We start from the raw sequence: 26,019 nt of genomic DNA on the forward strand, positions 1-26,019 counted from the left end.
CTTAGAATGATTTCACAATAGCGAAAAAACCTTTTTAATGGCTCATCGTCTTCGTTCAGTAACTTCAACTTTTGTCAACGTTATGTGGAAAGATATAGTAAAAATATTTCGATAAATATTTATTTGGCTCCATCGACGGTACCGATAGAGCTATAACATTGTAAAGGTTTAGTTTTCTCGATAAATATTTTTTTTTTAATGGAATTTTTTCCATGACTCAACAATACATACGACTCAATTTGCTGCTCAATTTTTATGAAGATCGAATAAAGTGCATACGATCTAATGATTTTTTGTATCGATTTATTTCAATGCGATTTTCAAGCGAATCGATTCAATAGAAAGGCAAATCGAATAGTCTAGATCAGAAAGCAATAAACATTTTGTAATATCATTCAGTTTGAACAAACTCTATTTACAGGAAATACTTAAGTAGTTGTAAATAGTCGCTGTCCTCGATTTTGGGCGGTAATGGATTACAACCTGATTTAAACCCGGCGTTTACGGGTTAAAATCCAGGCGCTTGCCGGTCTCCGATCAGGGGCGACGATGTAATAATATTCCTGTATGCGAAGTTGTTTACTAACCGATAGAAAAGCGACGGCAGAGGCACTGTGGCGAGGTGCCACAAGGCGTGCGCGTCGAGGGCGTGCAGCAGCGGCGCGAAGTCTGCCAGCTCCAGAAGTAGCGCCAGCCCCGAGAGCACCGTGAACGCCGCCACGCGCCACGCGTACGTGCGCCCGCGCCGCTCGGACCACAGCGCCCACACGAGCCACACTATCGCGCCAGTGGCCCCTGCGCACATTATGGTATAGTAGCACCGCAGTGTCTCTAGCGGTTGGTGCTGGCCGACATTACTGTCTGACGTTCTCGTGACGCATTTTTTTGCCAAAGCCCTGTGGACATAGATATAAATAGCCTATGCAAATCTATAATAAACCGCCACCACCACCACTTGCTGAACCTTTACTTCTGTGAAGTCGAATTAGTTATTACTAATTTCCTAAAGCCTTGTAATAGTTATTCATTATGAAGCACTAATAAGTTTGATTTTGGCGTGGACTACTTAGAAAACGTACTTTTATTTTTTACTACTTTAATTTGACTTTATCATAGCACTACACTATTAACAGGTCAGCCTGTGTATTAATTATGCGCTAGATAGATTGGATCGTTATTGTTCAACAAAAATAAGTAATAATGGTCGAACCCTTAGAGTAATAACGCATAGAATGATAGTTTCATATCAAACGAACTGTCACAAGTGAGGCAAAAATCAATTTCATGTAGGCGTAAGCAACGTGTATCTACGCTCGTCGGTACGCATACAAATATACAAATAATGATGCCATGGAATAACATTTCCCTCAAAAGTGGGGAAATTATTTTGCTTAACTCATCATTAAGTTAAAGGTGCGTACAAATTTGCCCGACGTTGTCGATCAGGTGACTACAGATATTCGTAATGAGCACCCTTAAACTAAAATTGTAACAATGCTTTCCTATGAAATAAAGATTATTTTGATTTTGATTTTGATTCTGGGTATCGTTTACGCGGTATTTGGGGGTGCTCATTACGAATATAGAACTTATTTCTAAATCCAATAATGAGCACCCCTAAATACCTCGAAAACGATACCCAACTTGCCATTATTCGAAAAATCGTGCCCGCCATCTTGGATTTAGAAATTAGTGCCATATTCGTATTGAGCATTCCCAAATATCTCGAAAAGGATACCCATATTGCATTTTTTTGAAAAATATTGTCCGCCATCTTGGATTTAGAAATAAGTGCTATATTCGTAATGAGCACCCCCAAATACCTCGTAAACGATACCCAGAATCAAAATCAAAATCAAAATAATATTTATTTCATAGGAAAGCATTGTTACACTTGAAATCGTCATATTGGTTAAACTCTACCGCTCATTCGTAAGGCAGATTTCCCCGAGAAGTATGAGCAAGAAACTCTAGGGGTTGCTCTTTGTAAACAACATTTGTACGCAATCAACTTGCAGAAATGGAGGTCAAATGCACACTTACATTAGAATAAAAAAAAATCTGTTGCCATCGCGATATTGCCTATTCTCAAAAAATTACGTAATATAATTATTTTGAAACAGAATAGCAAAATTGGGAGAAAGAAATTCGTTGCTTTGCAACATTTTCGTGTCTTGTTGCGACGAAATTAATTTTCGGTTCTAGTGAATATTTATATAAAAATACAAGTTGAAACGCATTACTTCCTTGTGGAATGTGATGTTAGTATCTATTTTATGTTTGTCTGACGTATTTTTACACTCATTTACCGCACATTTCGTCATTTTTAGCTAAAATTCTTGAGCTGTTCGCGGTGCAAATTGACCTTGAGCACTGACGGCCCGCCCGCTCGTGTAGGCCCATTGGGAGCGCTTCAATTTGCCTCACTTGAGCGTGTGCGGACTAGGTTTCTATGCGTTATTATTCTAAGGTCGAAGCATTTTTAAACAAACAATAGCAATAACGGCTCCGGCCAACCACTAACTAGCTTTTGACATATACATGCCTCCGAAGTTCCGTAATTATTGACACAACCATAGACAAAAAAAAACAATACTTCCTGGGCTAATCAATTCTTATTGTTTATTATAATGAATCGTCGGATTATTCTCCATTAGAACGGGAATCATCAACTTGTATCCTCATTAACATTAATTATTAATTCTTGAGTTCACAAATTACATCACGAACACAGACTATCTTCTTTTAGAAACCCGCTCACATTCACGATTAAAACTTCTTCATAAATAAAATCGATTCTTTATAATAATCGATTTTTTATAACAAATGGAATTGGATACGCATTAGGACATCACTAATGGATTAGAATTCAAACTGTCAAAAGTTAAAATGGTTGGATGGAGTACAGTAACGAAATCTTGGTTGTTTAAACGAATCTGTTTTTCTATTCACAATCTTATAATGTGCAACATACCCGAAATGACATTAACAGTCATATTGTATTCATAGTCGATTCTGCCGTAGAGCATGCCCTCGTACAAGTAACGCACGTGGTCCGCAAAATAAGTTAACATCATGAATATTAACAATATGCATATTACTTTTGTCGAGTACAATATTCTGAAACAACATCGACAAGAATATTATTTTTTAAATTTATGTATAAGGGAAAGCACCGCTTTTGTTGTCATTAAATTTTCGATGGTCGTTAACTTTTAAAAGTCGCCGCTCACTACACCGCCCCGTAATGCCTCTAATTAAAACGACCAGAAGTGGACTTTAAGTATATCTCTGCATTTTTAGAAGACGATTGAAAGATAAAATAGGATTAATTACATTAATTACACTGTGCTACACTAGTGCAATAGTTTTTTTTTAAAGCACACAATGAGTCGCGGGTGCCATATACACATAGGGTCGTATTCCAGAACTCTACTCAATGCTCAAGTCAGGATCTGAGTATGATTTCAAGCACTGGAAATACGACCCTAATGGCAGGGACTTGAGTATGATTTCGAGTGTTTTAAACCATACTCAAATCCTGACTTGAGCATTGAGTAGAGTTCTAGAATACGACCCATAGATAACCACAAATCACACCCAAACTCACGAGAGAAATATATGTAGGCCATGCAATTATTTCTCCCGGCCGCCCGGGAATAGATCCCGGGAATTTATTGTTTAAATATTGGCACCAGAAAAGTTAAGAGTAACACAGAATGCGTGCCAATAATTGGATTTTAAACTCGCAATAGAATTCTTCACTCTACAAGAAAAAAAAATCACGACATCGCTTTGCTATCCCTTGAGTATTATAAAGTATAATGTACGGAAATATACTTAAAGCTGAATTCTGCATGTCCCGTTTTATATGGAGTTATACAGTGCATGTGAACGAAGATTCTTAAAATCTAGGGTGGAACTCTGACTTTTAACAAATGCAATTCATATTATAGTAATTACATACTTTTAAACTTTCCTGTTGCATTGAAAACGTTGAACGTTTTAGGTTACACTGGCTGTGGTCACGCGCTGACTTTTGACGCGGTGATACATTTCCATCTCGGCGGGGAAATCTTCATCCATTTTCGCTATATTTTTCAAAATACCACAACACAACACTAACGGTGTCCTTTTCTGTACCAAAGTCGCATTCCAGTAAGCAGCGAGAAACGATATTGCTTTTTTCCAAATTTGAAAAATATAGTGAGTGGAAGAAGATTCCGCCGCCGAGATGGAGATGTAACACCGCATCACCAGTCAATCCGTGGCCACAGCCAGTGCAACCTGGCTGAAACCTGTGTCAAAATGTCACGTGATTATTGTAAACAATAAAAACACCGGTGGCCTTTTCCCAATAAAATTTAGCTCATTCTGAGTGCAGCTGTGTACTGACAAAAAATGACTTAGTTCACTATTCTTGAAAAACATCGATAAGTATATGTTAACCCACCTAACAATAGCAGCCATTAGCAGTGACAAGACCATGGATAAAGCACAGGCATAGTCCATGAATTCTGTGATGGGCGTGTCTCGACTATGGAATATGATAGACCACAGCCACGCATGGGCGCATATCTGTGAAGAAAATTGTGTGTTTAGTTTCTACATAGCAGAAATGCAGTAGACCCGGAAGCATACACCTGACACAGTATCAACTCATTTAGTGGCCTATGGCCTAAAATATACCTTTATAATACGTGCACATTATACTATGTACTTACCACAAAAAATATGAACCAAAACTTCAACATAGGTGTCTCCTTAACTGAAAACCGCTCATCAAAGTAGATCTTTAGAAACATGTAAGTGTGGGAGACAAGGTTCAGCAAGGAAAAGAAGGCTGAAGCTGGCTCCTGGATGCCAAGGAATCTTTTAAAAGGCCACTGAAACAAAAAAAATATATAATTATCTTTAATTGAAAGTAAGGAATCTACTAATTAGTAGTAGAAACTATTTTTCCGGATTTAAATCCGGAAAAATAGTTTCATTTCCTATGTGTAACAATCGCAAAAACCTAAGAACTCGATGCTTAATTAGTAATCATAATTTATTTAATAAAGAAAAACAATGACATTACTAGGTGCATGAGAACAATTAATGGCAATAAGCTAATTATAGTGTTCTTGAATTTCCTTTAACTAGCAATATCATTTTAGAATGTAATTAAATAAAAAAATTAACAGTGTAATATTACATGAGATTCCCACATACATCTTTCTCCAGCAATGGCACTAGCTAGCTTAGCAAGGGATGTCACCTGCGTACTAGTCACCTATGCATGGCTCTAAAACGATTATATGGCAGTATTTTTTTGTAAATACATATTCTTTTTGTATAATGGGAAGCACTTTCGCTTGATGCAAGAGTCAATCCTTCGCAAGCCATAGTTTAGTAAGATGAAATTTGACCAAAAAAAAACCTCTATTATTTGTAAGCTGCGGCTTGGTCATGTGACAACTCCAGTGCATCTGTTCAAGCTTTATAATTGGACGTAGTTAAAAAAAAGGATCCAATGCACATCCAGTCACTTTCGAGATATAGCAGTTTGAATTTTAAGTGTTTGTCACTCTTGTTTTATTTTCAAAACTTATAATGTCGTGTAACTCAGGGATATTTATATATGTTTATATGTTGGATTTTTTTGCTGATCTAAGACGTTAGACTTTTGGAATCCTTTGGTACATATTTTTGATAATTTTGTGGATTGGATCATTTTTGCTTAACTACGTCCAATTGTATATGACCCTGCATGCTCATGATCACGATACTTTTATACCCGAACTCCTGGCAACCAATATCATATTCCCCATTTCCATAACAAGTGTATAGTATTTATGTAACAAGTACGTTATAATGTACCTTAATAGTTACTCACCTACCCAATCTACCATATCCTTTTTAATTTAAACTCCGTACCTCGTCCATTATCTGTAATTCTGTATCCCTAACATTTTGATTGGCTATATATTTGAAAACAAAGCTATTAATAATAAGAAAAGGGGTTCTTCAACACATGTTCCTACTTAATTACTTTTAGACGAAAATCTTTTTAATTTTATTAAAGGCCTAAATTTAATATGAATAGAATACCAAATAATTTATTTTGTAAAAATTACAACACACATACACTAATAAGTCAGTAACTCAAAACAAATGGAAAACACATGCCTCACTACAAAAGTTAATAAATAATGTGGTAGCCTACCCTAATAATACACTACCAATAATTGAATCTATTAATAAATACCAAAAATAAATCTAATAATACAATATAAAGTTCTTAGGTTTTTGCAATTGTTACACATAGGAAACAAATTTTTCCGGATTTAAATCATGAATATTTGTTTTTTCAAACAAACCAATGTTTCAGGCTCTTCTTTACAGGTCCCATCGTCACGGTTGACTTGAGTTGAATTATAAACAAATAGTTTCATTTCCTATAATAATACAATACCAAAAATAATAATACAACAACAATACCATAACACAATTTGCCACGAACTTTTCGGTGAAGGAAAACTTATTATGGGACAAATGTCAACATCAGTAATAACAAAAGTTTGAAGAAAAATCAGCAGTAATTTTAAATTTATATGTATACCTTGTAATACACAATTTCTTTTTCACATAAATTTGCAATAAAATTAAAATATCAATTCAAATCCATTTCCTGCAACATTACAAGAAATTCAACTGCATCAGTGTAGCATCAAAAGAGCGGAGTGTTGATGTGGAATCTGTCATTCACTTAGCTTATTGTTGTCTCACTGAAAGTGCTATGACACTGATTTTCAGTGTACCTAGTTCAAAAAACATGATGAAACAAATTACAAGTGTTCACTATATAACTAAACACAATACCAAATCTATGTCTATTTAAAGCAAGTTATAGTAAAGAACTTCAAAACTAAAATTACTTTATAATTTCATAATGATAATGAAAAAATTTACCTTCCCATGGAACATAGGTATCTGAAGCCCCCTCTCCTGGAATGCAGCTACAGTATTCCACATGCAGGCATAACGGCACTCGTCTTTGCAGCTCCATTGCAGCAGTTTACACCATGCATCTTGATTGTCCGTGGCCTCTGCTGTGAATTTACCATCTGCCAAATAACAAATCATAGACACTAACTATATAGTAGTTCAATAAAACCTATTATTTTCATTACTTGTAAAATTACAGGCATGGGACTTGTCAACTTATGTCTCGGGGTGAAGGGCGCAGTGGCAGTGCCACTCAGATCTTTGCGATTTAAAGCTCTGAGTGGCACTGCAACTGTTATGGACAGGCGTGTAGCTTACCATCAGGCGCTCGACTTGTTCGTCCCGTCACTAAATGTTATAAAAAAAAACTTTTATACTATACGAGAAGTTGGATGGCAAACTTTGTATACCCATTGAGCTACTCTGGTAAATCTAAAGCGTTAAAATAACTTGACATTGAAATGCAGGGCCGAGACTACGGACTGTGTTGTAAAGTATTATTATTCTCATGAAACATTGTGGTTCTTATCCGTTATTTAACGAAGACAGCTAAATTAAGGGACGGAACTAACCTGAGGTGCAGTTCTGATTCACACAATTGTTAACACATCTTTGATAAAAAGGCGAACGGTCGCCGGCACTGGATAAAACGCAAGACAAATTTTGGATTAATATGTATAAAACAAGGATGCAAATGCTTGTTAGTTTCTGCATCTTGATTAGTAAGATCGAAATTTATCTGAAAAACATCGCTCATAATACACTTATGAGAATTTATTTAATAATTTCAAATAAAGCCACTGTCATTTAAAAATGCGTTTTGACAATCAATAATTCATTCAATGGCAATTAACATTGACAATGACAGTGACAAATGAATGAATGAACAGGCGAAGAATTTAAACGCCCCATTCACTACACATAGTGGCCGAAAGGTTACCATCTGACTGCCACGCAGAGGTCAGAGGTTGGATTCCTGACCGGGAGAAATATTTTATGGCCTACGACGAGAGAAATATTTATTTCTCTGGTGAGTTTGGGTGAGCTGCGGTTGTCTGTGTGTGTCCATGGCACCCGCGACACAGGGTTTCCCTAGTGCGGGGCTATGTTGAGTGTGTGCGTTACTACCTGCATGGCAATCCGCCGAGCAGGCAGGTGACTGCTCATGTTAAAGATTTATAAATTAGATATATAGGACCGAATAAGAGGTAATAGAATAAACTAAGCACAGTTAAAGCAATGTATGTTGTATATTCAGTGACAACACAAGTTACAAGATTACTATGGAAACGATCTTTATGGTAGGCACAAAACACAATAAAGGCTTCTTGCCTTAACATCCAGCCCTGTTTTTGATGCCTGTAAGGTTGCAAAACTCTAGGATCCTGGGTCCATATAAGGGCTTCGTCAACATGTCAGCTAGTTGCCGAGCTGCCGGTACTTTGCACACTTCGATGATGCCATCTGTTACACAATCTCGTATAAAGAAAGATCTTATTCTTATGTACTTCGTTCTTTGATGAAATTCATATGGCGGATTTTTAGCTAGCCTATTGCAGACTCATTGTCAATACATAGGCTCGTCGAACAATCCTCACCTGTGATATCTTTTATAATCCTCTTTAGCCAGATGATTTCACGAGCTGTTTCACTAGCAGCTACAATTTCTGCTTCTGTGGAGGAAATAGCCACGGTACATTGCAGCTTACTCTGCCAAGATATTGGTCCTCCAGCAAACAAACATAACATGCCAGTAGTGGATCCTGTATCATGATCACCTCTATGATCAGCGTCGCTTTAACATTCTAAGCCAAGGGCTTTGTCATTGCTGTAAATAATTCATTTCTTTAAGGATTTCCTTCTAAATAATGCCTTTCAAGTACCGTAATATTCGTTTTACATTTAGGACATCCTCTTTTGAGGGATTATCGATTCCAACAGCGGGGATGTCCAAAGCATTGTCCTCCTCTTTATTTTCCGTTTCAAATCATTAATAAGATGAGTCTTTTGTTTAAATTTTATTATGAATACGACCTAGTCGATTCGATTCGCCTTAATCTTGAATCAATTTGCTTAAAAATCGCATTGAAATGATTCGATTTAAAAATCGCGTAGTACATACGTATGTACATTATAAGTGTCAATGATGTACACTTGATGTACATACATTTTTTTTTTTTTTTCTTCTTCTTTCCATAAAGGAAAAGGCAAAGGTTTTACACCATACAGCCAAGTCTTGGTACATTATTCTTTTTTGGTGAAAAATAAAGGCATACGCCAAGTCTTCATTTCATTATACATTTTAAAGGCGATCAGCCTCGTCTTCGGTGGTCAAGTCAGGGTATAAAATTCCAATTCCGGTTAAAATTTCAACTCCGAGTGTTCGTCAAGTCCAGTGATCGACAATTCCGATTAATGCAAAATCCATTCTAAAGATCTTCTATTGTAGAACAAATGAAATTATAAATATGATTGTAAGTTTCAGGATTCTTGAGAAGTTCTTGAGTACCGCGCGGGATCGGACTCGAAGGTTGGTAAATAGATATTAGCTTATCAATTAAGGCTAAGCGCTGAATATTATAATTGGGGCAGTCAAATATTATATGGTCCAGTGTTTGATCAAAGTCTAAGTTGCATTCTGTGCATTTAGGCGACAGGGCTATTTTCATCCTATGTAAATGAGCATTGATGCGACAGTGGCCAAATCGTAAACGAGATATAACAGTATAAAATTTTCTTCCTTTGTATTGTTGTGATTTGGAAAACCAAGGTTTTTTCCCAATATCTTGATTAATTGAAGCGTACCAAGAACCTTTACGTATTTTAATATCGTTCCAACGAGTAAACCATTCAGAGAGGATATCTTTCTTGATCTTGGATATTAGGTCTGTATAATGGACACCATATGAGACAGTGGTGCCCTCATCAGTGTCCTGGCATCTATTGAAGTTGCATGCAGTTTTCGCAAGGAAATCTGCGCTTTCATTGCCTCTCACACCTACATGCGCCGGTGTCCACATAAATTCCACGTGAATGTTGTCATTACGTAGTTGCAACCACGTTTCCTTAATATCGTAAATAATAAAATTAACTTTGCTATTCATAGTTGTGCTTTGTAGAGACTTTAAGACGCTCATACTATCCGTCACAATAAGCCATCTGTTAGTTTGTTTGCTTTGTTTTATAAACTGGAGAACTTTAAGAATAGCCAGAGATTCCGCAGAAAAGATACTAAAACATTCTGTTAGCTTCTCTCCGTAACCGAATTTTAAATGTGGTACGTAAAAAGCAAATGAAGAGGTAAATGCCGACTTTGAACCATCCGTGTAAATTGGTATCAAATCTTTAAAAGTGGAAATTTTCTGATATATTTCTTCTTTGGTTTTCAAGTTTAGGTCAATGTGAATAGGGATGGTAATATATTTGCTTTCGTAGCTTCCATTAAAACAAGTCCAGTTCTGTTCACTTGTATATAGTTTATTGCGCAGTTTTATTTCATTTATGTATGAAAAGTCATGAAGAATAAACGGGGCAGAAGATAGTTCACGGAAGGAAAAGGAATTATATAAATTATATATTTTTTTTAAAAGAAGATTTGGATCTAACGAACATAAATGGAGAAGAAAATTAAATTTTAGATATTTAAATCGCAGGATTAAAGGGGGAACATTACATTCCACCTGCAAGGAATTAATTGGAGTAGTTCTGAAAGCACCTGTAATAGTTCTTAAGCTGTGGTTCTGGAGAATATCCAATTTCTGGACCAACTTATCATTTGATGCGTAGCAAAGGAAACCATATTCGAAGTGACTGCGTACTAAAGACTTATACAAATTCAATAGTATTTTGGGATCTGAACCCCAATAGGTTGATGATAATGATTTTAAAATATTTAATGCCTTTGAAGCTCGTGCGGTAATGTGCTCGACATATTTATTCCAGGACATGTTTTTCATAAAAGTAACACCTAAAAATCTTACGGAGTCTACAAAAGATAACTCTAAATTATTATAAAAAAGTTTGTAATGTTTTCTTTTAATGCCCACTCCATTAAAAATAACTACTTTGGTCTTATCAGCATTTATGTCTAAGTTTAAATATTTGAAATAATTATTTAATTTACTTAAAGCAAGATTTAATTTGTTTATAGTCAATTGTAAATCTGAGCCTGAGGAATAAACCACAAGATCATCAGCATATTGCAAGTTGCTTACTTCTGAACCCAAAACATAGTTGAGCTTGTTTATATACAACAGAAACACTAAAGGGCTTAATATCCCACCTTGACATACACCTTTAAAAGACTCTCTGGGGCCAATCAGATAATTTTTAACCTTGGCATAAACTTCTCGTCCATGCAAAAACTTAAAAATCCATAGTACGATTTTTTTAGGTAATCCTAGCAACATTAACTCTTTTGACAGTATGTGAAGATTGACATTATTAAACGCACCGATGATATCGAAAAAAATTGCGAACAATGTATTGTGCTGTTTAAAAGAATGAAAAATATCTAATTGAAGATGAGTTATACTCTCTCTAGCAGATCTACCTTTTCTAAAACCAAACTGGTTGGAGGGTAATATATTATTATGTTCTATATAGAATTCTAATCTCTGTTTTAAAAGTTGTTCAAATATTTTCCCCATACAAGATGTCAAAGTTATTGGCCTGTATGATTCATAATTATCCTTATCCTTATCTGGTTTAAGTGCAGGGATGAGACAATCTGTTTTCCACTGTGTTGGTATTAAATCTGTAGCCCATAGAGAATTATAAATATTCAGTATTACTTTTCTAGAATCTATACTGGCATACTTTAGCATCTTGTATGGAATACCGTCAAGTCCGCAAGCTGTATCTCTCCGTGAAGATATCGCTGCATTAAACTCCCCTAGTGTAAACTGGTTTGTTAAGTATTCAGAGTGAGAAGCTGGTACAGACTGTTCAATTAAATTCAATGGAGACTCAACGGTGTCTGGTGTATATTTTTTAAGAAAATTATTGATCAAGTCTATGTTGGTTATGACATTAGTGCTTTTGGGTTTCTTATTAAATTTTCTCATCATAGACCAGATATATGATAAAGGAGTTGTTCTGTTGAATGTTTCAGTTAGAGAATACCAGCTCAATTTTCTCTCATTATTTAAAATCAGTTTCCTTTGTGCCTGTTTTTGTTTAAAAGTCAAGTAATTTACTTCACTTGGATCTGCTTTAAAATTTAAGTATGCTTGTTTGACATCTTTTACAGCATTTGCACAGTTTTGATTCCACCAAGCTAAAGGTATTCTTTGTTTTTTAGGTTTTGTCAAGGAGTGATATATATGTGAAGGTGCACACTTGTGTTGAATTAAAGTAGATTGTTCTGCAGCTACATTAATAATGGCAGTTAATTCTGAATATGACTTTAATGGATTGGAAAGGTCGAAGTTATGGTTTGACATCAAACTATCTAACACCTTTGTATATTTTTTAAAATCAATGTTTCTACTACTTAAATGATGAGGAAAAGGTATATTGTTTTGATAATTAGGTACAGAATCATGGGAATTGTCATTAATTAATAATTTTGTTATTACAGGTAAATGAAAGCTACCAAGTGGGTCATCAGTTACTATCCAGTCAGAATTAAGAGCCAAAGAAGGCGAAACAATGGTTAAATCCAAGGCATTGGGCTGCCAAATGTGTGAGCCAACAGTTGTAGGATGTCCATTATTAAGTATGACCAAACCATTTTCATCTGAACTTTCATAGATGTCACGACCCCTAGCATCGATAGATGAACATCCCCAAAGCAGGTGGTGGGCATTAAAGTCACCTGCTAGAAATATTGGTTCCGGAATATTACGGATGAGATTATTTAACTTTTTCTTTGAAAACTGAAGAGTGCAATTACCTGGACTATATAGACTTATTATAGATAATTCTTTATTACAATATTTTAATCTAATAGCAATATTTTGAAGTGAATCATCATATTTTGTTTGTATACTAGTGTAATTTAATTTATTGTGAATTAGTATGGCTACACCATTATGAGTGTTGCCTGAATCTAACCTAACCAAGTTATATTCTTTAAATCTTATTTTGTGATGTGGTTTTAGCCACGTTTCACAAATTACTGCAATGTGAATATTGTTCTCATATAAAAATTGTGAAAAAATATGTCTATGGCACATTAAGCTCTGAGCATTCCATTGAACTATGTTCAGACTGTCCATTAGTGTAATATGTTATTTTGTTTTTCTACATTAAATGTCTCTATGAGGATATCTTTGATGGATTTTGAATTGATTTCTTTTTGATTCAATTTATTGAGGGATATTAATTTTACTATTGAATTTAATAAAATGTCTAAAATTTTTTCTGAGTTTAATAGGGAAATAAATTGATCAGTTTGTGAAACTTTTCTATGTAGGGAGGGAAATGACTTTTCATTTACTACTGCGGAATATGCTCTCTTTTGAAACAAATCTGTGTTTTGTTTTAATTTTTGTATTTTTACTGGACACTCCTTCGATATAGCTATATGCCGACCCTGACAATGTATGCAGGTAGCGTCTTTAGTGTCTATCGTACATGTTTTGAAGTTGTGGTTGCCTCCACATACTGAGCATCTTTCTGAGTTCTTACAAAATTTGCCAATGTGACCATACCTGAGGCACCGTAGGCATTGCTTCACTGGTGGGATGTAGGGTTTTACATCAAAACGCCAACTGTTGAGGTCTATGGATTCTGGCAGGACTGGGCAGGAAAAGGTAATGGACACGGTTAAGGTAGGAGTAATCTGAAAATCATTGTCAACTTTATTTCGTCTCATAAAACGTCTTATTTGTACTATGTGTTTTGTACTGGAGATGGTGTCATATATTTCTTGGTTCGATAGATTGATTGGAACGTGTGAGATGACTCCTGTCACCTCTGTGGCTCCTGCAGGAATTGTCGCTTTCATTTTATATGAATCCAAATATTTGGTGTTTGTGAGGGCAGCATTAGCAAACGAAGCTCGCTCAAATATGACTCCTATTTTATATTTGTTAATTCTTACCAATTGCTTAACTCCCTTATTATACCTTTTTAGGGAAGTGGACATACCCATCATGTCCCTGTCGCCTATCGGTTTTCCGGGATCTGTGGACTCAAAAAATACTATATATTCGAAGTTACCCCCATTTTCAGGGTAACTACGTGTATAGTTCAGTACTCTGAAAGGTTCGTATTTATTTGCAGCGGTACTGGTGGAGGATATGGAGTCGTTGTCCGAATCTGTGTTTTGTCGGCTTTCTTCTTCTCCGTCTTTTCCCTTCTTCCTCTTACGCTTCCCCATCGCAAAGCCGTTTGAAGAAAGTTATTTAACGAACAATATATAATTTTAAAAATTTATAATAAAAAATCGCGTCGTTCAGGTCGAAGTTTCCCGCGCTTTTTTTTTCGATGTACATACATCGATTTTTGACAGGTGCAGTGTGGCCAGGTCTACTGTTTTTCCAGTAGATCTACTGTTTTTGGACATCTAGTGTTCTACAGTTTTTTAGCGAAAATCTATTGTTTTTTAGGAATTTTCAGATTTTTCACTTTTAACTTTTCAACTATTCTTGTCAGCTTTTTAGATTTTGTTAATCGTCTTTTCCATTTACGACGTCGTACTTTGTTTTTGGAATGAAAGTGTAGAGCACATTAAATGAAAAATGTTGTAAACTATTGTTACTGGATACAATGGGTACTTTATGCACTCCACTGAATAATATTTTTTTTAGCTGGTCCGTAAATATATCTACTAAAAATCTTTTACGTGCATGCATTTAGTATTAACGTGATCTCACCTGTGACTCTCGGAACATATTGAACATTTGTCGGAGTGAAAAAAAAATGTGGTCAAATCATAGAACATCGTCCTTTCATTTTTTTTTTTTTTTGAGTATTTTATTATATTTGTTAATCACAGGTCTAGAGAATGCGGGGAAGCAACGTATATGGCATTATTATCCAAATACAATTTTTATTGTCAGATACTCCGTAACTTCAGCATCTACTGTTTTTTCCTCTATCTACTGATACGTAGTATCTCTTATTAGTTTGTGATCTGATTTTCTGTGCAATATCTTCCGATTTTTTCAGATTTGACCTAGCATGGCAACACAGGACAGGTGTCAGTCAACTCCTTGTGAGTATAGTGTTCTGTGGTCAACTCAGTCAACTGTCAAATGTGCAATAATTTATTCGGAATTTTTCTGAGAATTAAGATATTTTCCGGAAAAATTTCCAGTTTCAAATTTTTCGGAGAATTTCCCGTGTCAAAGAATCGTTTGCTGAATTCGTTATGAAGATTAGAAGACATGAAAACGTGATTTTTTTTTAAGCTACTGACTGCTCGTTCACTGTGCCGACTTCCCTCAAAGAGGAGTAATCCACTACGTTAGAAGAACGAGATCGCCAGTACGCCAATGACTGTATGAGTTGTATGATTATAAATGTAGGGCCACCAATGATCATAAATACATCATTCACAACCACTAAAAAACAAAATATAACCTAAGTTTAAATAAATATACTTGTATAAATGTGTGTGTCTCCACTCATTCTTACTTTAAACTGCATCAGAACGAGACTATACTTTACCTTAATTAATACACAATGGTGTTAACATATCGCACATTATATGCAATAAAAGAAATAAAACAACCACGGAATTATCTACGAAGTAAATTCATCGACTCAATTAGACTTCATGTAAAAGGCGGCACTGGTGGCACTGGTCTTCCAAAGTACGGAGGACTTGGAGGTCAGGGAGGATGTGTTTACTGTGTTGGAAAGGAAGATGCTAACTTAAAATACATACAGAGCAAGTTTCGTGCTAAAACTATCATTGCTGGCCATGGTGAAGACAGTAGAAAGGCGAAAATTGTAGGAAATCCTGGTACAGATGTGAAACTAGAAGTTCCATTAGGAGTTACAGTGTATAGAGAAGATGGAAAAGTTTTAGGCTCCATCGACCAAGAAGGGGACACAGTGATAGTTGCGAGAGGTGGCCCTGGAGGCACTAAAGATAACAACTTTTTTGGTCACTTTGGACAGGTGCACCACATCCGTTTAGACTTGAAATTAATTGCCGATATCGGACTCGTCGGTTTCCCAAATGCGGGTAAAAGTTCTCTATTGAAGGCTATATCCAGAGCCAAACCAAGAATAGCCAATTATCCATTTACAACTATCAAACCTAACAAGGGCATCATTCAATATGCAGATATGCGACAAATCTCTATAGCTGACCTGCCAGGTCTCATTGAAGGTGCCCATGTTAATGTAGGACTAGGCCATGCATTTCTTAAACATGTAGAAAGAACAAAAGTGTTACTTTTCATTGCAGATGTTGAAGGTTTCCAATTAAGCCCTAAACACACAAAAAGATCGTGCTTGGAGACTGTATTACTTTTGAATAAAGAACTGGAGCTTTACAACACTGACTTGTTACAGAAGCCTGCAATATTGGCTGTGAATAAGATGGATTTAGAAGGAGCAAGTGATATATTTAACAAAATTAAAGAATCATTAATGAATATCCAAAATGTCATCCACAAAATTCCTGAAGAGATCAGACCAGAGAATTTAATAACTTTTGAAGATATTGTTGGCATTTCTGCAATGAAGGATAAAGAAAGTGTAGAGGATCTGAAACAACTGCTAAGGAAGAGACTAGACCAGTTTGCAGATGAAAACAATTTAGATATTGTCAACACTAGTCAGATGTTAAGACGAAACAGGGCTATGGTTAAAGAAAGAGGGCCTCAGATCACTTAACTAAACGTAACTCAGTTATTGGTAATCAATAATAAATCAAAATAATTATGTTGTTGATTTTTTTTTAGTCTCCAATATCCTCACTCAAATGCAAAAATAATGAAATTGGGAATTGAATTTTTTTGATATATACCACTAAATAAAAAATGTTATTGAGAGGATCCAATTTTTATTAGAACAATTAAAAGCTCTATAATAGCTTACTCTACTCAATAGTACAGAGAGCAGCACATCAAGTCACACATTGACAGATCTTGTTCTTTTGCATTTCATTTGCATTGGATGGGATATTTAAACAAGTGTATAGTTGATGTGCTGTTAAAATTGTACATTCCCCATTCCAAGCCGTGGTCTATCACAGTACATTCTTAATTTACCAATTTGACAGGCAGAACTTGTTGCAGATGTTATCCAAATAATAAGCTACTGAAGAGATTTTAAACAAATATCAATAAAGATATTTAAGTAATAAAAACATCAAAATCAGTCTATGCCATGAGCACTTGCTTCTATATATCAGTGTTTAGGAAACTGCCTGCCTTTTTGTCCTAGTTTTTTCCTCATCCCAACATATAATAGCATTCATTAATACGAAAATAAGTCCCTTAAAATAATAAGCTAACACTTAAGTGCGATAAGGACATCGATTCTTACAAGACAATTTTTGTAACATAACAGGATCAATAAACATTCAAATATAACTCGACGGCGTTTGTTGTTTTATTCATGCAGAAAACACAATTAGTGCACACTCGCTGTTTTACTTTGACACGATGAAAACGGTATCCATGCTAGTAGTGTTTATTGTACCATCAAGCATTAGTTTACCTGTTGACCCCAAGAGATCTTGGCAAATACATATCTAGATTGTAGAAGTATACTAAAGTGAAATCTAAACATAATCATTTATAAAAATAAAAACTTTTGTCGAACGCCTTTTCATAAAATTGTTTCAGTAGGTAGTAGTCGGAAATAGCAAAAATAATAAGCTATATTTTCTTCTATAAGTGTTAATCAGTTTTGCATTTGCCATATGGTCAGTCCTTCACTCGTTTACACCTGCACTAAATATATACTAGTTAATTCCTAACTAAATACCATTTATTACATCACTTTATTCACAACCTACTAAAGAAAACTATAGTCAACCTAACTTTATATTTTTAAGTAATTAATTAGAAATTGCTATAATACGTTAACATTATAGAGAAACACAACATGCAGGATAACAGAATAAGACTAGAAAATATTAGCTTACACACTAAATAACTAGTAGCCTAAAAGGGCAAGTTCTGTACTGTCGCCACACAAAATTACGCTACCTTTAGCTATTTTATTTTAAAGCTGGAAACTCTTCGATATTTGACTCGTAACTGTAACTTCAAATTGTTACGCGAACTATGCATAATATTTCGGAACCACTTATTATAGGGACAGTACATTGTTACAAAGAAGTTAACAGTTGAAAATTAGTCCTTACGTCAAATCAATATTCTAAAAGTTCATAAAAAATCTGTCCAAGTTGCCTACTTTTCACGTTATAATTAATGGAATATTTGTTACGTTCATGATATAAATCGAGTTACAAACGTTAAGCCAGATACGTGACAAATTACAAAAATAGCGCTGTTTTTTATCTATCGCCGTAGATAGTTTATAAATTCGTGCAAGTGTCATTAGTAGAATTAACAACTAGTGCTTCGACGGAGAGACGCGTCAGTCGGCGTCGCCCGCGGCGGGCGCGTCGGGGTCGGCCAGCGCCGCGCGGAGCCAGTCGAGCCAGTCCGCCGGCAGGGGCTGGCCTCAGTCGTAGCGCTCGGCGGCCTCGGTGGCGGTCTCGGCCACGGGCAGCGCCGGCCGCGGCGACGAAGACCCCGCCTCCGACGCCGGGGGCGACGCCGCGAGTGTCGGCGCCTCGCCGCCGTTGCCTGCCGCCGGCCACACACGTTATCGACTGATCGCCACCAGACGTCACGAACGACATTACGAGACAAACTGATGAGATTCGAAATATATTACCGGTGCTGCTAGGGTTAAGACGATTCTCACTGGGCGGGGAAGGCCGCTGCTTCTTGGCGGCGGGGTCTTGCACCTCCTCCACCTGCGCCGGGCACTCCAGGTGCACTAGGTGGAATACCTGCATGACGTCGAAATTTAAAATCACGTATAAAGAAGTGTGGACCTAGTACCGAGCCTTGTAGAACCCTAGTAACAATGGATAGACAACATATAAATAAGATCATAACCAATGCAGATTATCCATTGTTGTGAATGCCTGCCGATGCTATAACAGAACATTTAGCACATATAAAATTAAATTTTTTCAATATAACATGATCAACGCAATCAATCGCTTTGAATAGATAAAAACCATTCCACTTACCTCATTGACAGAGTTATTTGTTCCGACGATACGAATAATGGACACTGGTCGCGGCGAGAAATAAATCACCTGCCATGATCTGTTAACAGACGCGTAATCAAAATTTATATAGGTCATCAGATCCTGACTTCTTGGTGACAATGGGACTGTTACGGACTCCTTTGTATATATTTTTTTTTCAGGCTGTTATGGTTACAGTGATTTGTTGATTACATGTATTGTGCCAATGAAGTCAACTTTTATTTGCGGAAAATAATGAGTAGTTTGTGATAGCCGAAACGAACCCGAACGAACGAACAGTGTCAGTGTACCTTGAGAGTATACCCTTTCAAACAAAACAATTTTCCAAATCGGTGGACAGTTGATGGAGAAATTGGTGAATACATGGACATCCTAGAAAATTTGAGGATTTTGTTCGATTTTCATGGGATCCCCTCATCAGATTCTAACTTGGTGACAATGGGCCACCATGAGAGTGCACCTTTTCAAACAAAAAGAGTTTTCAAAAAATTTATGGAGATACTGAAAACATACATACAGCCGAACGTATAACCTCCGGCTTTTTTTTTAACTCGGTTAATAAGGTTCTTACCGAATTCCAGGAAACACTTAGAAATTACACAAGTAAATTGATTTCGTGAAGTCTCACCTGCAAGTATCCCTTGTGCGGTCACAGACCATCTCCCAGTCCCAATAGTTGAGCGAGGTCTCGACGTAATACGAGTAGTGCCTGTAGTCGCAGTCCCATAGCAGCATGCGGATGGACGAAAGCAGGTAGGGCTGCGCCAGCTGCACCACGATGGCGCCCGAGCCCAGCTGGTGGCACGTGTAGCCCTGGTCCCAGTCGTAGTGCTCCGTGTCGCCGTTTAACAACGCGTTGCGGGACCGACTGTCGCAATCAGAGAAAGAACAATGACACACCGCAGCTAATGCCGAATGTGACGAGAGAGCGCAGAGATCTGTACAGTACCTGATGCCCTCGATGACCACGGCGGACAGCTCCACGGTGGCGACGTTGTGCTGCGGCTTGATCAGCCCGTTGCACAGCGGCGGCACGCGCGCCGTGTGCATCGCCTCCATCGCCACCGCGTGGAACACCTGCGCCATAATTATCGTGTTAGAGATGCCAGCTTGAAATTTTGCTTGGCAAGTCATCACACCCTTTCCTTGGAGGAGACCCGTACGTCAGAAATCGTGACCCGAATTTCGTTGTTTAGAGACCACACAATACAATACAAATTGCAAAAAGTGACCTTGTTGACAGTGTTGCTGGTGCCCACGATCTTGATGAACTGCACGACACGTGGCTCGAAGTAGAGATTCTGCCAGGAGCGGCAGAAGTAGTTGCTGTGGTCGATCACGCGCACCCAGTCCTTCTGGTCCACTGATACCTCGATGTAGTACGCGTATGATCTAAGGAAAGGTTGCGTCTCAACATTAGAGGTCTTTTGCGAACCAATATCTATTTACAAAGAGCAACCCCTAGAGTTTCCTATCGGTTCTTCACAGAGGTACTGCCTCACGAACGGGTAGTAGCCTTTATCAATTTGAAGTGTAATTTGCTTAGGAAATGAAACCACTTTTCCGTCAATGAATATATAGCTGATGTCAAACACCGTCGCGTAAACAAGTCTGCAGTCTGCGAGCATGTCATGGATAAACCTACACATTCAATGAAGTTTGAAAAACCCCAGGTCCTTGCAAAAGAAGTCCGTTATCTACCCAGGATGCTGCGAGAGGCCATTGAAATTAAAAAAACAACCTAATTTCAACAGGGAATATGGTTTCTCCGTACCACCAGTTTGGGATCCAGTATTTCTTCTAATGAAAAATCTCAAACAGACATAAGACTGCAGTACTAATTAATATGTTTTAGTTTATTCTAATTTCTATTATTAATTAATAATAAATTGAACTTAATAAAAATTCATTCAATAAAATAATTTGTAAAACTTAATATAGCGTAAACTGGAATGTTTTCTTTGTAAAATTAAAAATAAGGTATTTAATTAATAACTATTGTAACTATAGTGAAAAAATAAGGTGGTTTGCATTAGTACTAGTCATAACTGGTTGAAGACTGTACCACCTCAACCAACCGTGACCATGGGACCGGTAAAGGGCTCGAAACGTCGGTTTGTTTGAAAAAAACAAATATACGCGATTTAAATCCGGAAAAATTGTTTCATTTCCTATGTGTAACAATCGCGAAAACCTAAGAACTCGATATGTAATTTGCTTCTTTATCAAAAACGATATTTTGAATTCGAACTTGAATAAGGCAGCCTGTCAATAATCTCAGTACAGAGTGCAAAATAAACCAACCTCAAATGTCATTCATCCCCTAGTTTGCCACCCTTAGAGGTTGAACATTTTCTTCAAATTTAAATGGGACCTATACTGAGGTATCCTCTTTCCAACAAAAAATAATCATCAAAATCGGTTCACAAATGCCGCCGGAGTTATCGCGTAACATACACACAAAAAAAAAACAATCGAATTAAGAAATTCCTCCTTTTTTTAACCGACTGCGCGCAGGCAAATTTGTTGTCACCAATCTGAGGAAATCGGCTCAAGAGACGCTGCTGATACCTGTTGTCGCGGTCCCAGAGCAGCAGCCGAACGTGGTTGATGATGGTGGTGGTGGCCAGGCGCACGATGATGCCGGGGTTGTCGGCCGCGTCGCTGATGGTGTGCCGGGTGTAGCCGCGCTCCATGTCGTAGGTGTCGGTGTCGCCGTCCAGCAGCGCCGACCGCATGTCCCCGGAGATGACGCGCGCCCCGCGCTTTGGCGTCGCCACGTTCTCTTCTTGCACTGGAATATGGCGCCGACTTCGTCAGAGCCTCCACATTTTCCAGGCAATCATTTCGAGAACTGACGAGACTGACACTTACAAAGGACCCCTCGATGCTTCAAATCCGTGCTCTTCGTCTGTGTCTTCTCTTGTATTGCGTCGAGCAGCATATCGGGTGTAACCAGCGCGAAAGGACGCACCACTGTCAGCAGCTCTTCCAGGCTCATCAGGGTTAGCCGCACGCATTTTAATATTTTCTCCTATGTAGCAGATGAAGGTCAATTAGATTCCTTTATATTATAGTTTGAGATATAAAACGTTACTTAAAATAGAGAAGTAAAAACTGGAATAGCATAATATAGTTACAATAATGATTTTTACACTTTATATTGAAATTCATTACTAAAAAGTCTCGACACATAATTTAGGGGTCCATGACAGCTTGAAATTTTTAAATGCATTCCTATTAACGCAACTTACCACTTGCGCCTGCCCACTTTCTGACTTGACCCAGATTTGGTTAGCGTTGAACCAGCTGCAAACTGCCTTGAAAATATCTACTTCGGGCGCGAAAAACGAGTCGCGCTCGAGTAGACCTTGCAGCGCTTCCTAAACAAAAAGAAATGTCAATAGAAAATACTTTTTGTTACTTTTATGTTTAATATTAAATTGACAACTTACCACAGACAGTTGAAGAAAAGACTCGTGTTGCAGAATATCTGTAGCGTTTCTATCGAGGAAATTGTAACAGTAGTCTAACAGAGCATCCAGTCCATACAGTCTGTAAGAAAAATTGTCATATGCATTGTCAGTTTGATATAACTCCCTATGCTCTTCTTAGTATCAGTATAATTGGCATCTCATACATAATGAGAACTTCATCTGCTGTCCAAATGATTATCATACCTGGCAGCATCAAGCACGGCGCAGACGTTCCTCAGTGCCAGCACCTGCCGCAGGTAGTCCGAGATCGCCTGCTCCAGTTCCTGAAAATTGAACTGATGCGCCAAACCCAGCATGTCCAGCACTGTATCCTCACGCAGTAGCGAAAGACCCATGTGACCTACACAATAAGAATACAATTAAAGGTCACTGATAACATCTAACACTACATGTAACATTTTAGTGAAAAACTAATACCAGATACCTGAATAAACATAGCGCAGTAAAGCTTTGAATGCCTGCAATGGTGCTTGTAACTCCACTTCAGTCTGAAACAAAAATAATCATGCCAAAACAAGTGCACCTACATGTGTCTATCACTTTCTTTGACCACACAACTACAATGTAAAGCAACGCTATTGAACATAGTAATACAAAGTAGTAAGAAGGCAACCACTAACATGAATTTTTCATCTTTTGTGCACCCACAAGAAGAATATTGTTTGTTTTGTCTTCACAATGCATAGCAAACTGCTAGGTTTCTAAATACTACAATAAATACCTGATTAGATTCACGCATGCCACCATAAAGCAACGCACGGAAGTAGTCACTGCTTGCCGCGAGGATCACCTTGTGTGCTGGTATCCTATGACCCTCTACTATGAGAGTAACATCTGAGTATTCTGATGAAAGGCATAGTGACCCTATGTGCTCTGAGAGGTGACCTGCAAGAAAAAGGTTAAAAACTGACCAAAGAGACACAGAATTCTAGAACTGGGGAGCTGACTCTACATGTGACTAATCACAAAACCCGTCTGCTTGTAGCCATTTGACTGATGGCATGGTTATATGATGAACAAAAATAAACTAACCAAATTAAAAATACAATGTTAAGAAGGTACATTCTCACATTAATTTATATAGGTAAATAAATGTTCTGAAGATCTCTGAGTGTAAGTGTTTAAACCCGAGATATTAACACTATTGTAATACAGAGTCATAAGTTCATAATATTGCCATTAATAATAATAATAATAATAATAATAAGAACGCACACACTCAACATATCCCTGCACTAGGGAAACCCTGTGTTGCAGGTGCCGTGGACACACAAATTACACCCAAACTCACGAGATAAATAAATGTAGGTCATACACATATTTCTCCCGGCCTGGGAATCGAACCTAGGTCCTCTGTGTGGCAGTCTGGCGTGGACACCATTCGGCTTCAGTGGCAGTTATTAATATATCATCATTATTTTTATTTCAACAGGGTGTAATCTCACAATAATTCAAGAGATGAGCAAAAAAATAATTTCAAATTGGTGAAAAAAATGTACAAAAAATTTGTACAGGGAACCAAAATTACAAATTTAAACTCATAATTTTACTAATAATTTTCATTACTATGACTAAATTCATCAGTTGAATTTTTTGTTTGCAGTTTTTTATTTCCATACATCAATGTTGCCGATCAGATTCCTAAAGCAGAATTAAAAGTGTACTTCACAGAATAACTAATAAATTTGTCACACTGATATCATTTTACTATAGTTTTGACTTAAATTGACAAAATTCTGATTACAAAAATTTTTCATAAAGTACTTTACAAATGTACTTTACAATCTCTTTACTAATAATTACGCTGTAAACAAAAATTTACTGTATAATAAAGTAACACTGACTGATATGTTCAATGTCGCCCACCACTCGGGAGCCAGTGCTGGTGTTGTTCACACTCATATATTGGTGCTGACTGCTCATTTTTACCGGTTCGATTCTGATGTCTTCAATACCTGCATCACACACATGAAGTACTTAAGTATAAGAAGTATAGGTGAATTCAAGGTACAAGGTATAAACAACACCATGATTTCACTTTGTGACTGTCAATTTAAATAAACATAAAAATTCGCTGGGTGGCTGATGTCACAACGTAACAATGCGTTTTATTACAATATATAATTTGTTCTAGTAACGACAACTGCTAATTATGAAAAATTAAGACATGCATTCCCACATATTGGTAACTTGCAAACAATGTGAATATTATAACAAATTAAATAATACGTACTTGAGCTACAGAATTTACAAAGCTACAAGTCACTGCCTTCTGGTTATTTCCGTCATGTTGAAGTTATAATACTATTCAGATTCATTTAAAAAATACAGATTTTGATCAAGTAAGTATTAATAAAATTTTAATTTCGATGTTTATTTTCGACTACACGTATTCGCAATCACAAACTTTGACATTTGTGAATTTTGTGACCACAAATTAAAATTGTATACATATTGTCATTTTGTGACAAATCCAATTTGTGTGTCTATTGTGAACTATATAGTGACGTACCGAATCTTCTACTATGTTTTTGCAGATAATTGAACGAATGAATGCGACAGCAAATTGAACCGTCTCTAATTTCTCTGAATTTCACATGATATTATTCTACCGAAGAAAAGCAAACAAAAGAAAAATCTACTATCCACTACCACTTTTTTATAAACAGGATTGAAAGTTTAAGATATAAGGAAATAGTATTTTGGCGACGAATATTTTTTACCCCGTGACACTGTGTGGACATCTTTACAATAAAAATAACAATAGAGCTGTGAATACACGTTACAAACTCACTCAAACAGTACCTTGTTATAAGCAACAACATAGTGCTATTTCATAAAGTCAATGTATGCGCTGACAAAGAAAATGCGCTGACGTACCGGTGACACTGGCGCTGAATTTATTTTAGCTGTATTCAAGGAGGATCTAACCACTACGCTGTATTAAGGATTATCCACACATATCAGGGCCGTGCCCGAGACGTGGACGAGGCGTGCTAGTTTGTATGAACTGCGGGCCCGTCCCGGCGCCGGCTCGGTCACGGACATGTGTGAACGAGTTCATGCAAAATAAACGCAACGATATTTTTTTGAGCCCCTGACGGAGCAGGGGCCGTCCACGTCCGGCACGGCCCGGATATGTATGGATAGACCTTTAGCTAACAGGCTGTTTTACATAATATTTTTTTTATCAGAAATAACAAGTTACTTTTTTTACAATAAAATTTCGTCACGTTTCTACGATTTATGCAACTATTTTTATGTTCGGTTCTTAAAAATAGTTCACCTAGTAGAATAGTCTGTGCTTAAAAATCATCACTAGTCGCCAAC

At 37.0% G+C, this 26,019-nt stretch overlaps 3 protein-coding genes and 1 long non-coding RNA gene across 5 annotated transcripts; 2 read left to right on the forward strand and 2 right to left on the reverse strand.

Moving 5' to 3' along the window:
- Positions 1 to 508: 508 nt before the first annotated feature.
- On the reverse strand, positions 509 to 7,813 carry LOC113237286 (post-GPI attachment to proteins factor 3). The gene is made up of 6 exons (XM_026473675.1): positions 7,563 to 7,813; positions 6,955 to 7,109; positions 4,725 to 4,886; positions 4,454 to 4,578; positions 2,975 to 3,120; positions 509 to 795 (listed from the first exon to the last, which is right to left on the reverse strand). Exons 1-6 carry the CDS (start codon positions 7,702 to 7,704, stop codon positions 509 to 511), a joined length of 1,017 nt encoding a protein of 338 aa, XP_026329460.1. The 5' UTR covers positions 7,705 to 7,813.
- A 3,809-nt stretch (positions 7,814 to 11,622) lies between these two features.
- On the forward strand, positions 11,623 to 13,252 carry LOC113237361. The gene is made up of 3 exons (XR_003311032.1): positions 11,623 to 12,215; positions 12,293 to 12,502; positions 12,572 to 13,252. It is a non-coding gene; the product is annotated as an uncharacterized LOC113237361 (long non-coding RNA).
- Positions 13,253 to 15,180: 1,928 nt separating this feature from the next.
- LOC113237439 (GTP-binding protein 10 homolog) lies at positions 15,181 to 16,918 on the forward strand. The gene has a single exon (XM_026473911.1). The coding sequence runs from the start codon at positions 15,625 to 15,627 to the stop codon at positions 16,786 to 16,788; it is 1,164 nt and encodes a 387-aa protein (XP_026329696.1). The 5' UTR covers positions 15,181 to 15,624; the 3' UTR covers positions 16,789 to 16,918.
- Positions 16,919 to 16,947: 29 nt separating this feature from the next.
- Positions 16,948 to 24,638, reverse strand: LOC113237440 (BTB/POZ domain-containing protein 9). Of its 2 annotated transcripts, XR_003311035.1 has the most exons (16): positions 24,534 to 24,638; positions 23,411 to 23,574; positions 23,114 to 23,177; positions 22,873 to 23,029; positions 22,648 to 22,747; positions 22,447 to 22,575; positions 22,067 to 22,226; positions 21,764 to 21,986; positions 20,425 to 20,584; positions 20,142 to 20,269; positions 19,821 to 20,060; positions 19,172 to 19,250; positions 18,808 to 18,925; positions 18,702 to 18,716; positions 18,395 to 18,514; positions 16,948 to 18,353 (listed from the first exon to the last, which is right to left on the reverse strand). XR_003311035.1 is itself a non-coding variant. In XM_026473912.1 (15 exons), exons 1-15 carry the CDS (start codon positions 24,610 to 24,612, stop codon positions 18,474 to 18,476), a joined length of 1,857 nt encoding a protein of 618 aa, XP_026329697.1. In that variant the 5' UTR covers positions 24,613 to 24,638; the 3' UTR covers positions 16,948 to 18,473. The 2 variants fall into 2 exon arrangements, 1 of the variants encoding a protein (XP_026329697.1); XM_026473912.1 differs by having other exon boundaries at positions 16,948 to 18,514.
- Between the last annotated feature and the right edge of the window lie 1,381 nt (positions 24,639 to 26,019).

Source organism: Hyposmocoma kahamanoa, unplaced genomic scaffold, assembly GCF_003589595.1.
Source record: "Hyposmocoma kahamanoa isolate Upper Pololo Valley unplaced genomic scaffold, ASM358959v1 93, whole genome shotgun sequence".
Lineage (NCBI taxonomy): Eukaryota > Metazoa > Arthropoda > Insecta > Lepidoptera > Cosmopterigidae > Hyposmocoma > Hyposmocoma kahamanoa.